The sequence below is a fragment of the Carcharhinus amblyrhynchos genome, chromosome 21 (genome assembly GCF_965287045.1).
Source record: "Carcharhinus amblyrhynchos chromosome 21, sCarAmb.v2.hapA, whole genome shotgun sequence".
Taxonomy (NCBI): domain Eukaryota; kingdom Metazoa; phylum Chordata; class Chondrichthyes; order Carcharhiniformes; family Carcharhinidae; genus Carcharhinus; species Carcharhinus amblyrhynchos.
The window spans coordinates 8499907-8515429 of record NC_137344.1 but is presented as its reverse complement, the minus strand read 5'-3'; the positions used below and the strand labels follow the sequence as shown (position 1 = coordinate 8515429).

General features: G+C 42.6%; 1 protein-coding gene across 1 annotated transcript in view; it reads right to left on the bottom strand.

Annotated features, from left to right (window-relative positions):
- The window catches only part of p4hb (prolyl 4-hydroxylase, beta polypeptide), a 29762-nt gene extending 15021 nt beyond the window's left edge, over nucleotides 1–14741 (bottom strand). The window contains exons 1-3 of the mRNA XM_080209436.1: nucleotides 14482–14741; nucleotides 6050–6256; nucleotides 1583–1716 (exon numbers count right to left, since the gene is read on the bottom strand). Of these exons, the coding sequence (XP_080065562.1) occupies nucleotides 1583–1716; nucleotides 6050–6256; nucleotides 14482–14620 (480 nt within the window). The 5' untranslated portion in view covers nucleotides 14621–14741. The remainder of the gene's footprint in view (nucleotides 1–1582; nucleotides 1717–6049; nucleotides 6257–14481) is intronic.
- Nucleotides 14742–15523: the final 782 nt, after the last annotated feature.

Genomic DNA, 15523 nt, shown 5'->3' with positions numbered 1-15523 from the left:
TCTCTTACAGGTTTAGCGTTAACTTATCAAACAGCTGATAATACTTACTGAATACTCTGATGGAAGGTCTTTAACCCTAAACCCAAAATGTTAATTAATTCTCTCCCATGATAACGCCTGATGAGTTTTCATGCATTTTATTTCAGAACCCTTGATACCATTTACAGACATGTTCTACAAACAATGCTCCTAACAGCATTTCTCTACCCACACTTAACTCCTTAATATAGCTGCTTGTATTATTAGTAACGCAAAAGCCCACAATCAGTCCCTTGGAATCATATTTTGAACACTAACTCATACATGGGGGGCGGGAAGAGAGAGAGAGACCCAAATCCTGTTGGTCATCACCAGATTCACAGGACCCAAGACATCCTTTCCTATTTGAGCGCTTTCACACACACTTGTGGCATTTTAACACAAGCAGCACCACCTCACATCAGTTACAGCACGCAGTAGCATCAAAGTCATTAGACCACAAGCTTTTGCAGTTATAGGTCCAAATCCTCAACCTGCCAGTGAGATTGGAGTCAATTTTCTGCTATGTTGGCTGAAACCACTTAGCGCCTGGAATTGGAACTAAAATTTACCAAGTTAGACAAGCCACATTTTCCACTTTTAAAGAGAAATCCTTTTTAGTAAGGGTCATAAAACCCAGTGCTGTATTTAGAGACCATTCATACTTGCTGCATTTTGCCAGCAAATGATCCTGTTATTGTTTTATTATTTGAAGAATTTCCAAGTGATTTAATATTAACTTGTTTCTCTTCAAGCAGCTAGGGACAATTAGAGCAAAATAAAAGCACCTTGCTCACAACTGTCGCAATTCCACAAAGTGGCTGCTAGTAAACAGCCACTCAAATTAGTCTTGCTTAGCAACAGGTCTAACACTTCAGTTTCATCATGCAGTAGGTCTGTGCCACACTGACAATTCAATGATGGGGAAGCTCTAGTCACAAAGCCACTCTTCAATCCACTTCTGCAGAATAATTCTGCTTGAGGGAAGGGAATGGACAACTTGCTCATTCTGTGCATAATGCAAAATCACCTGCAGGCATGGGTAGCTAAACAGGTTCTCGCTGGAATGAAAGAGGTTGAGCGATGACCTGATAGATGTCTACAAGATGAGGGGCATGGACAGAGTGGATAGTCAGAAGCTTATTCTCAGGATGGAAGTGTCAATTATTAGGCAGCATATGTTTAAGATGTGAGGGGCAAGGCTTAAAGGAGCTGGATGCTTGGAACTCACTGCCGGGGAGATAGTGGAAGCAGATACAATAATGATTTTTAAAGTGATGCCTTGACAAATACGTGAATAGGATGGGAATAGAGGGATATGGTCCCCAGAAGGATAGGAGGTTTTCAGAATGGTCAGAGAAAGGTTTGAAGGGCCTGTTCCTGTGCTGTAATTTGTGTTTTCTAGGACAATAGACACTGCTGCATGAGTGAACATAGACTCATCATTTCTCACTATAGGAGCAGCCAAACAATACTGCCCTGTTCATGTTATACACTGCCTTCACTGGAGTCAAGGTCACCCATGCTTTTACATACAATAAGCCTTTTAAGAAATAATCAGTACCTTGAAAAATCCGATAACAACCACGTCAGAGGAGTCCACCAACTTCTCAGCAGCATCTGCATCAGAGATGGTGTCTGCTGCAGGTCCCATGCGTTTCTTCAGCCAGTTCACAATATCTTCATGCTGTCTTCCAGCTAAGAGGAAGATCAAAGCACTTACTCATGTGCAGCTGTCACACAAAATAAGATGCCAGCGACTCAACCTTTTATTGAAAGGGCCAATCCTGTTATTGCCCAAGCCAGCAAGGATGCAACTGGCTCCATTCAGGCTGCATCCAAGATACATGTCAGCAGGTCAAACACAGGGCTAATATTTCAAGTCAGTAACCCTTCATCAAAACTGGAGAAGTTAAAAATACATCAACCCAAAGTTTCTCTCCACAGGTGCTGCCAGACCTGCTGGGTATTTTCAACAACTGCTGGACCTTTTCTGCATCCAAGACAAATCACAGTGAAACATTTACTTACCAGGCAGAACCTCCAGCTTCTAACTTGTACAGTCAGGAGGCACTGAAGCACTTCCCCTGCTGTTAGCTCACAGGAGAGCAGCATTGCATTAAAAAGCAAGATAGGTAAGCACCTAAAGCAGAAAATAGAGGGATGGGATAAGAGAGAGAAAGTAGGCTGGGAGGCAGCTTATGTGGAATATAAACACTTGCGTTTTATGCTCAGGTGCACTGAGTGGCCTGTTATTGCACTGTACACCACAAAATGGTGAACTCAGTGTAAATAGCCCACACCTGGCTGATTTGAAAGGCACTTTTAATTAATCCTGTTGACGTATAGGTGATTTGGGGGATTGTGGCCGAGTTGTATAGTCTTTTGATTTGATTTATTATTGTCACAGTATCATTCCTTGCATACTATATAGACAAAGCATACTACTCTTAGAAGAAGTTAATGTAGAATGTGTTATGGTCATAGCTAGGCTGTAGAGAAAGATCAATTTAATGCAAGGTAAGTCCATCCAAAAGTCTGACAGCAGCAGGGAAGAAACTGTTCAAGTTGATTGGTACATGACCTCAGACTTTGGTATCTTTTTCCCAGTGGAAAGGAGAATATCCAGGATCCGTGGATTCTTAATTAGGATTTTGCCAAGGTAGCAGGAAGCATAAACAGTCACTGGATAGTTAAGCTTCTGTTCCCATTGTACAGGACAGTGGGATGTTCACAATGTTGATTTAAATTATGCACTGGTGTCTTTTGCTGTTAAACAGAAAAACCAGCAAGTCTGGGTCTAAAAACAGGCCCCCCAGGTACACAAGTTTTAGACAGTAGCTGCTGAGTGAACCAATAGGATTCATTGCACCGCTCAAAAGTTACAATGGCTTTAGTGAATCCCAACCAACTGGATTTCAGTATCAGCTAGCTACCAGCTTGAGGAAGACTGGAATCCAGTAAATCTAAAAACAATGAGACCGAGCATTATCCATTCCTCTTGCATCAGCCTTTAGAATCCTCAGTATCAGATCTGTTCTTGCAAAATGGTCAGGTGGGAGAAAACAATTGCATTCCAATCTAACATGTTCCCCTGTGCCACTGAATTGGCACATTATGGGCACAAGTAGAAGAGAAAATGCACTCTTTGATCATGGAGTTTATAGGGAATCACTAACTCAGTAAGCAGGGCACATGTTTCACAAAGACCAGAAACAAGAAATACATCACGGTCAGAGATGCTGGTCAAATGAAACAAAAGGGCTGAAATTAGCCAGAAAGCCACCCGCTGCTGAGGTGTATACTTAAAATGGGTGCCTTTCCCAGCAAACATTGTCAAATGGGGCTGTGGAATCATGTCCCAGGTGATGAGAAACAGAGGTAACGTTTCAGATTGATAACCCTGAAGTCAGAAATGGAAAGGTTCAAGATGCTATGGATTATAACAATAGAAGCTTCAAACAGAGGCAAGAGAGAGTGTGCAAAAAGAGTCCGATGTAGACATAGGAGAGATTAGCAGTCAGAAGGAGAGATAGTGCTCAAAAGCAGGGGGTCAAAAAGTTAACCCCATTTTCACCTTGCAAGCTTAAACAAAATTCAACTACCAAGGAGTTTCAACCTTTCACTGCTTCGATCTTATGACTGAATCAGATCAAATCAAAACTGTTCAGTCAAGGAGATAAACTCCCAACTGAGAAAAACCACAAAGTTTCTTTGCTCAGAGCGCAGATTTAATAATAATCATACATTCATGGATAAAAGCCATTAATGCTACCTAATACAGAAGAGATACTGTAGATATGATTCAAAGTGTGAAAATGAGAATTTCACTTTCAGATAGTGATAATCAATCAACACTGAACACAGTGCAATGATGGGATTTCCCCAAAGACCAACTTTAACAACTGTCACAATGAAAAACTCAGTTACTAATTGGAAGATAAACAATTTCACAAGTGAATCCATATATTGTAAATGCGACTTCTCAAAGCTGACAGATCAAAGAAATCTGGTGGCAGGGTGGCACAGTAGTTAGCACTGCTGCCTCAATGCCAGCAACCCAGGTTTGATTCCTGCCTCAGGTCACTGTCTGTACAGAGTTTGCACTCCTCTCCCTCCCCACCACTCCACTACGTCTGTATGGGTTTCCTCAGTCCAAAAATGTGTGGATTAACTGGATTGGCCAGACTAAATTGACTCTAGTGTCAGGGGGATTAACAGGGTAAATTGCATGGGGTTACAGGAGGGGGGCCTGGGCAGGATTGGTGTCAGTGCAGACTCAATGGGCCAAATGGCCTCCTTCTGTACTGTAGAAATTCTTTAAGAAGAAAGTGATGGCCTCAAAAAGTGGGCTATTTATTTGCATTAGCAAGATCAAATATTTTCTTTAGCAAATTGTAAATCCATGCACTTTAATTATGGGTCGCATTTCAGAGAAAGAAAAAAATAACTTTCTGGGAATTTGAATAAACCACCCAAAAGCAGAGAGAGCTTTCATTAAAAGTTCTCTGATGGATGTTGTCCATTCCAAGTTGCCCAAGGTGGCAGCAAGCAGCTTTCTTGAACTGCTGCATTGTGCAGCAGAGATAGCTCCACAGGAATGAGTTGGGCATTCCAAGATTTTGGTCCAGTACATGATACACGACCACATTGATGAGAAACAGAAGGGACTGGGATAGGCTGTCAAACAATGACCAGATACACTGCTGCAGTACAAGTGACTAATCAACTGGCACTAATCATAGAATCCCTATGTGGAAAAAAAGGCCTCTCTGCCCAGTCAGCCTGCACCAACAACAATCTTGCCTAGGCCCTATCTCCATAAACCCCATGTATATATCCCACTAATACCCCTTGATTAATGGCCAAACCTAACCAAAACATCTTTGGATTGTGGGAGGAAAACCACACAGACATGGGGAGAATGTACTGGGATCAAACCCAGGTCCCTGGCGCTGAGGCAGAAATGCTAACCACTGAGCCAGCCAATACCAGGAATACAAGCAATAAATTATTTCAAAGCAAATTCAATTGTTTTAAGCATAATCTGCAATGTACCATCCATAAGCAACTGGACTAAATGCCAAGGTAACACAGCCCAATTCTGTTAACTGTGTACAGTTCTGGGCACCACACTATAGGAGGGTCACGAACACCTGCATGAAAGAATGCAGGAGTGGTTCAAGGGATGAGAAACTTCAGTTATGAGGTTAGAGTTGGGACTGTTATTTGGAGGTGGCCAAATGGAGATTTGATAGAGATATTCAAAATCATGAGGCAACTAGACAGAGTAGATAGGGAGAAACTGTTCGCAATTATAAAAGGATCAAGAACAAAAAGGTACATGAACCAACTAGTAAACGTGATGCGAGAACAGACTTTTCCACACAGCAAGTGGCTTGGGTTTGGAATGTGCTACCTGGAGTATGGTGGAGGCCCGTCAATTGAAGCATTCAAGAGGACATTATGTTTACTTGAATAGGAACAACGTGCAGGGGTACAGGAAAAGGCACAGAAATGGCACCAAGTCATGACGCTCATTTGAAGAGCCAGTGCAGACATGATAGATCGAATGGCCTGTGGAATCACAGCAAAGTGTGATATGTGGCGATTGAGTACAAGTAGCAGTGGAGTACAGAGCCAAAAACATATGGAACAGCAGTTAAACGAGAGTCCAAACTCATGCCCTGCAGAGATGGAGCACAAGTCCAAGCTCTCATTGAGACAATTAAAGGATAGCTGTTGGAGATCGACAGTCAAGCTCTGACAGTTGACGCTCAGGAGCTGGAGTATGGAGGTCTTTGTTGTCCTCCTTTGTATAGTTTGCTTCAAATAAATAATTCCTTCACCTGCCAAGTAACTGTAGAGCCTCGCAATTATTACAGCCTCCTGCACTGTAACATGTGAATTCTGTGATTGCTTGCACTAATAATAGTTTTCCAGTTCAAAAGCTAGAGACTGATAGTTGCTTAACAACAATTTCAGACTCGTTTACACATTCACTATACTGTTCAATAGGAATCTTCATTACCTGAATAATCCTTAGGGTTGCTCTTATCACCATTTTTAAAAAACTTGATAGTCGGGTATCCCCGTACTGAAAACATCTGTGCTAGGTCGGATTCCTCAGTGGCATCTACTTTCGCAAGTCTGATCTGAGAGCCTTCTTCTTTCAGCTTTGCGGCAGCTTTGGCATATTCAGGGGCAAGTGCTTTGCAGTGTCCACACCAGGGAGCATCTGTGGGGGAAAACACAGGTTAGATCAGGTCAAAGGTAGCAAACGTGCAACTGGGATTACGTTTCAAGACAAAACTGAATAACTCTCGGCTGCAGCACTCCACATATCCCCCCAACCCAGAATTCCCAGAGTCTAAATCTCAAATTTACAACATTTCTTTTGGAACAAATGGGAAGCCATGGAATTTCAAAAGTAGTCTTTCTCCACATTCAAGAGAATGATGGGATAAATACTGCAAAACATTAATGACCAATTTATTAGGATGCAGGTTGAAAGTTGAGGTAACAAGGGTAGTCTGGTACTAAAAGACTAAAATCCAGGTAGACTAATTTAGAAATGAAAACAGAACAGAAAAAATATGACATACCTGGAATTACAAAAGGTACAACTGCATAGAAACACAACCACTGTTAGAGATCTTAAGTATGTATTTTTGAAAGTATTCTGTACAGCTTGGCTAAATACAGACTGCCCTGTGGCATAATGGGATGAAAACTAAGTGAGATGAACCACATTCTTAAGGAATACAGCCACAGGGCATAGTCCCCAGATACTAAATGCATGAGACAATCCATTTTTTCCTCTAAGAAATGCTTAGCAGACAGGGAAAATGGAAACTTTTGAACTTTATGGAGCAACAATAGGAAAGACACCTTTCCTATTATTACTTATGTAATAGAGGTTGCTAAAAGACAAGTGGGTGGGAGCTTCTGGACCAACAAACTCATGCTTCCAGAGTAAAGGATGTAATTGGCCAAGATGAATAATCCACATTAACACAATTGGAAATCATGTGCCTGGAGACGGACAAAGTATAATCACAGAACATCTTGATAATTTAGAGTAATTTGAGCCATTTTAAATTGCCCTCTCCCTGGTGGAAACCAGTCCTGGGTCAATAAAAGTAAGTCTTCAACAAGAAACTACTCTCTCCAGGGATATCTCTATTTGCTGAGCTGTATTAATAAAGAGCAATTTCCTGCATGAGGCCAGCAAAATACATGGCTCTTTGAAAAACTCCTACAGAAACTAAAGATTTAAACCATTTCCTGTACTCTAATGATTTCATTGAAATGAGGGGGAGATGGTAAAATTCACATTATGGTGACACAAACCAGAGTAAACTAACTAGAAACAGCCAGTGTGGGCACTCAGTACACAGGCAACACAAGTGGGCACCCACATATGAAGACTAGATACAATTATACAGGAATACCCTAATGGGTAGAGCAGCTGCATGTTACTCCCTGAACAGAGGCAGCAACCTCAAAGTGGGGCCTGTCCTTCAGAACAAGCAGAAAGACAAAAGAATGTGGTGTAGCCCCTCAAAGTTCACTAAATCCTTTGACCAAGCTGTTGCAGCTCTTGCTATCTTATTCCCAACCCTCCTGCAAGAGACAAACATTCAATACAAACAGGCCAAGAACCAGCTAGTCAATGGGGAAGTAAACTACAAACGGCCAGGGAGCGGCATTAAAACAAACTTCAATGGTTTACCACAAGAATACAACAGGAACTCAAAATTCTACACAGATCCTTATCTAAGAATCATGACATTTAAACTAGATAAAATTTTGAACAAAAACAATAGCAGATGAAGGCAGAGCAGCACCTTCAATCTTACAAGAAGCTCTCCAATAAGCAGCCCACTACATCACACATTAGTATTGGAAATCACATGACATTTACTGTATACATTCTTTCCAAGACTGTTCTGCTTACTGGGTACAGCGTAGCCACTTCCAACTCAGCTCACACCAACTAAAAGTAAACAGCACAGTATTAAAAATGTTTGAGTCCAGACAGGAGAAAAGCACAAAAGTGACCCAACACCTGACTGCAGTTAATCATTCGCACCGAGTCACATGCCCTCTGACCAGCAATCACAGTACCATTTTAAATTGGCATGAACTAACTCCTCAGGTTGGTACTGGGCAAATAACCTTCAGAACACTCCAATATCATGCAGAAAGTCAATAGGCCAAGGAGGCAATTTGCCAATTAATACATTAACTAGGACACAGGATCAAAAAGGTCCTTCACTCAATCATGTAAAAAATGGGAAGCGATTGCAGCCATTTGCTAATCTGACTTGTCATGCAAACACAAAATGTCAAAGTTGATGGACTGGTTTTAAGCAGTACCAGGAATGCCACATTAGAGAATAGCCAATAGGAGTAAAACACCCAATTCTTCCTCTCCTGAACAGGGAGATTAGATTACTCCACAACAAACACACCTCAATCCTTCAAAGCAAGCAGTCAGCCAGATAGAAAAGGAGGAAGAGATACAATGTGGAGATCAATTCTGTCCTCAGCGTACTTTCCCATCAGGGGAACATCTGGTACTGTTTTAGGAGCCGAAACACCAGGTAACTGTCAGACCATAGCAGCCCCCATCCAAATCAGCACAGACCACAGATAGAGCCATTAATCTGATGTGCACACAGCCCCCACCTTGCAAATATTTCAACTCCACCCAGCAACTTTAAATTTGACCACCAGTTAGCTTTAGAAGGGGCAACATTAAAAAAAAATTGGTCAGGACGTAATGCACTGACCTACAGCATTCCCCCAACAAAAGTGCAAATCACAGGTCAAACAGGGCAAAGTGGATAGTGGAAGGACAGAGACCCAAGGTACCCCTCTTCTTGTCCCAACAGCACTAGGAAAACTAAAAAGCTGCAATAAAAGTTAACCCAGAATCTCAACTAAAAATAATTAGAAAGGGGCAGCATGGTGGCACAGTGGTTAGCACTGCTGCCTCAGTGCCAGGGACCTGGGTTCAATTCCCAGCTTGGGTCACTGTGTGGAGTTTGCAGATTCTCCATGTGTTTCCTCTGGGTGCTCCAGCCTCCTCCCACAGCCCAAAGATGTGGGAGTTAGGTGGGCTAGCCATGTTAAATTCTCCTTCAGTGTACCCAAACAGGTACCAGGGTGTGGTAACTAGGGGATTTTCACAGCAACTTCATCTCAGTGTTAATGTAAGCCTACTTGTGACTAATGAATAAACTTAACTTTTGAGGAGTCAATTCACTTGTATTTTCCAGTTGGAGACTGTTCTTGCTCTGCATCCCTGATCTTGCCTCTTGTTAATTGTATCAGTGCCATCAGGCCATTTAGTAAGTGAAGCAAATTCCTGACTCAAGCCCATGGACACATTGGGCCTGCACAGAATCTGAAGCAGCACCTCAATCTAAAGCCACAATGCAGCAAGATATGCTACAGTTGGATTTACAACACATCTGGTCAATTTGTACTGGGATTGCTCCTTCGCTACAGTTAAGTTTCTGGGGCAGGAACATTTCAACTAATGCTGTCTTGCCCTAAAGGAGGGGTCTGCATTTAAACATGTTCACCATTCTGTGGTGAGGAAGGCAAATTTTGATAGGAAAAATATCAAAGAAAATTAAGGGTTCAAGCATGTTGTATTGGGGCTTCCTCAAAAATCATTCCCCTAGAACGTAGTTACATCAGGAAAACATTTCTTGATGATCCCAAAATTAAACTCTTGTTAATATTAGCTAGTGATAAATATAGCCCACAGCCCTTTCAGCAAAGGACCACTGGAATACCTGCCTACTAATGCCACTTTACAACATTAATTTCAGATTGAAGTGGAAATAAACACCACTGCATGCTGTAATAAAAGTACTGCGGGTGCTGGAATCTGAAACAAAAACAGAAAATGCTAGAAAATCTCAGCAGGTCTGACAGCATCTGAGGAGAGAGAGAGAGAGAGTCAATGTTTCAATTTAGAGTGACCCTTTGTCAGAGATGAGCAAAGAAAGAAACACTACATTCTAAATACCTGTAATCTCAATTCCAGGGTCTGCAGTGCAACAGATCAATAAAGCTAATACACAGAATTTGATAGCACATCATTCAGTTCCAGAGGTTGCCAAATGGTGAATTAAATACACATGGAAGAGGCTCCTTCACAAACCAGGCAAACAACATGCAGAGGACAGTCAGCATGAACCTTAGCACAGTTCACTATAGCTCCCATCTACAGGGCCAGGAATCTAGCAAAGCTGAATGCAGTACACAGCTCCATTCCAGAAGCTGAATATTTAACAGAGCAACCCGAATTTTAATTATTAATGAGGCAGAAACTGAATTGGAAAAACAATTAGTTCAACACAGCCACCAAGTCTAATCCCCATCTGCTAGCCCCCTATATATGTGGCAACATATCAAATGCATTATGAATCAACACTACTGGATGCCTCACTCCATTTACAATGCAAATTACATCTACATTGACATGGCATTTAAACATTTTCAGATAAAAAGACAGTGGTAATGTCACAGAACTAATAATTCAGAAGATCAGGCTCAGTGATCTGGAAACATGGGTCAGATCCCACTATGGCAGCTGATGTTAGCTCAGTGATGGTGACTGTGAAACCATTTTGCCAAAAAGTTTCCAGTGGTTAAAGTCCCCAAACAGCAGCCCTAGTCCATGCAGTGGTTGTCCCAGTCTTAAGTGTGTGGCCCCAGACCTTGGAATGTGCCAGTTTGCAACACGCTTCTAACACTGGAAGCGTATCAAAATAGCATCTCCTTAGTGAATGGTTCAAGCAGTAACTGGATGGGTTTCAGTGTGCATCCCTGAAGGATAGGCTGTAGTATACCTGGCACTGTATTAAGCAGGTTTTCAGGAAGAGCTCTCAATAACTACTGTCCCTCTACAGAGACATTAAGATGTGTTCAAGATCTGACAGGCAAGGCTGTTCTCACTAAGCAAGATTTTGGTGCTGGTGAGATGCCCATATCACTGACCTGGCACTCCAAATAGCTGGAGGAAAAGAACCAAGAGCCACACCTCCAACCCCGTTCCCTAGCTCGGTAGCAGTGTGTACCTTAAGAGGGAAGAGGCCAACTTCTAATAGGATTCATTCCTATTGACTCTCCATATTCTGCAATGTCAACAGGCAAAAGAAGTTACACAACATGGCTCATAACAAGAAAATAATTTGTTGTGCAATAGCAAAGTCCACCACAAAGTTACACCATAACTTAACGAATAACCTCAATAACACTAGAAAATGTCAGATCTATGTAAACCAGAGACAGGTACAATGATCACACCTATTGAACATAATCAGAACAAAAACTTGCACAGCACAGCTTCAGCACTGGTATCAGGCAAACATTATACTCGTGTCATTTTCCCATCCCATTCATCTGTTTAGAGGTCAGACAAGATGCCAATCATTGCTGACAAGCCTCATTCCTCTTTTCTCCTCTACCCCATGTCTCTCTCCCTCCCCATATTTTGGGGACGGTTGCTTTGAATTCCTTATAGATTTACTTAGTGACTACTGTACTTTTTATACAGCTGGCTTTGAACTCCCTACACAAGTGGAAATATGTTTTGTACAACAATCCTTCATGTCCTCAGAAGACTTCTCTCAGGTCACCCCTCAGCCTTCTCTTTTCCAACAGACATAACCCTTCAGCTCTGGGATTATCCACCCAAATCTTTTGTGAACCTCCCTCAACACCTTTAAATAATCCTTAAATGGAGTGATTCAATTGTGGTTGTCAATATAGATACAATCCTTCAAGGCTTGAAGAACAGTTTTCTAACCCCAATCTGTACACTGCATACATGTTAAATGGTCAACTTAGTAGTTATAAAGAAATGACAAAGCAAATGTCAAAAGTGTTTCAATATACAGACTTGAAGTCAGCTTTTAAAACTAAAGTGACTTCAAGTCAATCATTGTGCTGGCATTTAAAAATAAAATTATACTTTATCATCACATCCCAAGTCAAAATTAGAAATTTTTAAGCCAACCAGGCTTCAACATGTCTGGACTTTATACAAAGCCATCCCTCACCAACTCATTTAAACATTGTGCTAAATAAACGTTTGGTGCAAGTTAGGTCATCATTATGATGAAGATAATTGCCATTAACAGGCTAGACCAAAGCAGGAAATAAAAATAGAAAATTTTCTAGTCAGGCACTTTGTGGGCAAAAGTAAAAGCAGGCAAGTGGCAGGGAATTTTAATCCAAAAACAAAATATTCCTTCCACAGATGCTGCCTTACTGCTGAGTATTTCCAGCATTTACAGTACTTCATTATTACATGTGACAGAGACCTATTTTCCCCCATCCACCTGGCAAGCATTAAATGGTATAATAGACCATTTTCCTCAAAGACAAGGCAGCAGCCAGACAACATGTAAAGGCACAGAATTTCACAGACAGGTGATAAATTCCTGGCTCTGCAGTTTAAACTATACCAAGCTCTTTAATTTTTAATACAAAATGGCTTATGCTATATCACTGTTACACCCTTGCAACAAATAAGCTGCAAACCCTGATCCCAAACTTAAACAGATTCAGCACAATGAGCTAAAATAATTAACTGCAAATTCCATGATTTACTGCAAACAGCTGCTGTCTAAAGAATCCTTAAAGGCTTCCAGCTGCAAGGTGCTGGTAAAAATGTTATCCCAATGACATACTGGAAGCCAATTACAGGCTATAGAATTTAGTGTCTTAAAGACATCCTTTTGTCCTTTAAGGGCGGGCTACAGGAAAGGACCTTCCTAATCTTGACAATCCTTACAGTACAATTTCATTTCAAAAAAATCAATCCTTAGCAACAATGGTCAGAGAGAAACCAGAAGTATTTAAAACCGACACTCGCTGCTGAAGGCCTTCCATCTTTGGTTGAAAAATCACGCATCATTCTCGTGTGTTTTTAGATATTTGAAGAAGGGGCGATGTTAGCCTAACTTCACTGTTAGACCGGGCAAACAGGACACTCCCTCTCCAGCCCACCATGCAATCTGGGATCGGGAAAGCAATGTCAGCTTCCCACCCACTGACTCTCGAACACGTCAACTCTATCCAAATTCACAACACCCGCCTCCTTCACTTATTCTGCTGGTCGCTAGTGGCCGACAGAAGCTGTCAATTCGCCAGGTCCTTTTCCTGCTCAAGTACGTGCAGTTTATACACGTACCATTTCTTACACAAAAAAACCAAGGCCCTGCCTGCCGCTTTAAGGAAGTGTCCTGGCTAACATTCAGCTTCTTGGGATCACCAACTGCTCCACTCTGCCGAGTGCAGTTTCTGCTTTTAATGCAGATTCCCGGCAATGTTAAATGCTGTGTTTTGAGAAAAAAAATCAGCGAAGTCTTTCTCATGGAACCTCTTGGTCCACTTCAGCAAAAATGAGGAAGCCACAAAGATACTATCAGAAAGATAGCAAGAGGAATAGAACTCAAATCAAACCAAAAAACTGAAGCCCACAGTTAGTCAGTGAAATAGTAAAATAATTTCACTGCACACTGGTCGAGTTTCCCGGGCCAGTGAAAGTTATAAAAGGCTGCAGCTGGCTTTTTAAGTCAGTCCCACACAAAGACAAGGCAGAACTTGCCAAGTGTCAGGGAGCAAACAAGACCAGACGTAGGGACCGGGTAAAGGGTAATTCTGCTCGCCGTTTAGGGACAGGACTCGGTTCAGTGAGTACCAATTACCCAAAGGGAGATGAACATAAAAAAAAAGTAAACTGCTGAACATCTGATGGTTCAATAGCAGCTACAGATCATTTGTTGTTACAATAAGGTGGGTTTTTTTTAAAAAGTAGTTACACACTGTCTAGGCAACCACTCCCTCCAAACAGCAATAAACTTCCTTCTCTACACTGTTAATTGCACGAGATCTGTTAATCAGAACAAGTTGTAAATTACAATTAGTTTGTTGCTAGCCACAGAATGAATGAATCAGATGGGACTCATTGCTGGTTGCAGAGGAATCGGTTAGCAATTAGATGGAATTTGCTGCTAGTCAGACACTTTTGCTGTAGTCAGAAGTTAGTTACTGGTTAGGGTCTGCTGTTAATCAGAAAGGAATGAGTTGTTGATAGTTAGAAAATAATTAGTTACTAGTCAAGACAAGGCTTGTTAGTCAGAAAAGAATTGGTTACTAGTTAAGACAGGAGTTGTTGACAGAAAATAATTGGTTACTAGTCAAGACAAGGCTTGTTAGTCAGAAAAGAATTGTTTACTAGTTAAGACAAGTCTTGTTGTTAGAAAGGAATGAGTTGCCAGTTAGACAGGAGTTGTTAAGAGAACTAGTTACCAGCTAAACGGGAATACAAGTTAGACAGGAGTTAGTCAGAAGGGACCTGATGACTAGTTAGACAGCTGGTTAGAGTAGTGGCCTTGTTGTGCTGGTTAAAGGCCCCTCTCCCTCACTTACAGAACTCCACCAGGAGGTGCTGGTATTTCTGAAGAGCCTCGTCGAAGTTGTCTTTCTTCAACACCAACACCTCATCCTCCACCGGAATGTCGGCGGCCGAGGCCAGGACGGCCAAGCACAGAAGGCGGACGGGCCACATGGCGGGCTGTGGGTGTGAGGGGAGGCTGGGGCTGGGCTGTGGCGGGGTGACTGTCGGTGTCTTGGGCCCGGGACTCGCGGCTGCACCGGGAACGTGGCAGCGGGAGAGAGACAACCGCTACTGCGCACGCGCTTAAATCACCGCTTAGCGGCTCGTGGAGCCCACTGATTGGTCCGCTCTGACATCGGAAGTGCAATCCAGCAGCAACTTCCGGGTTAGCGGTCAGAGGCCTCACTACTGCCAGGATTAAACATGGTGGCGCCCATAGCCTGTTCACATAAACATAGAGGGAGATAGAGACACACAACCAAGCCCATAAAGAGACACTCCCCCACGTTCAACCCCATAAAGAGAGAGAGACTCCCCCACACCCAACCCCATAAAGAGAGAGAGATTTCTCCACACCCAACCCCCTGGAGAAACTCCCCCATACCCAACCTCAAAGAGAGAGAGACAGACACTCCCCACACCCAACCCCATAAAGAGAGAGAGAGATTTCTCCACAGCCAACCCCCTGGAGAGACTCCCCCACACCCAACCTCAAAGGGAGAGAGAGAGACTCCCCCATACCCAACCCCACAGAGAGACACTCCCCACACCCAACCCCAGAGAGGGAGAGATAGACTCACTCCCACACACCCAACCCCATCGAGAGAGAATCCCCCACACTCAACCCCATAAGGAGGGAGAGAGAGAGAGACTCCCCCACACATCCAACCCCATAGAAAGACATTCCCCCACACCCAACCCCATATAGAGAGAGAGGGACTCTCCCATACCCAGCCTCGGAGAGAGACTCCCTCACACCAATCACACTCCTGTACCCCAGTCCTGCCTGTCTGACCTCTTGTCCTGTAGCCATGTTCAAATATTGCAACGTTGTCAGGGATGCCCATTCTTTCA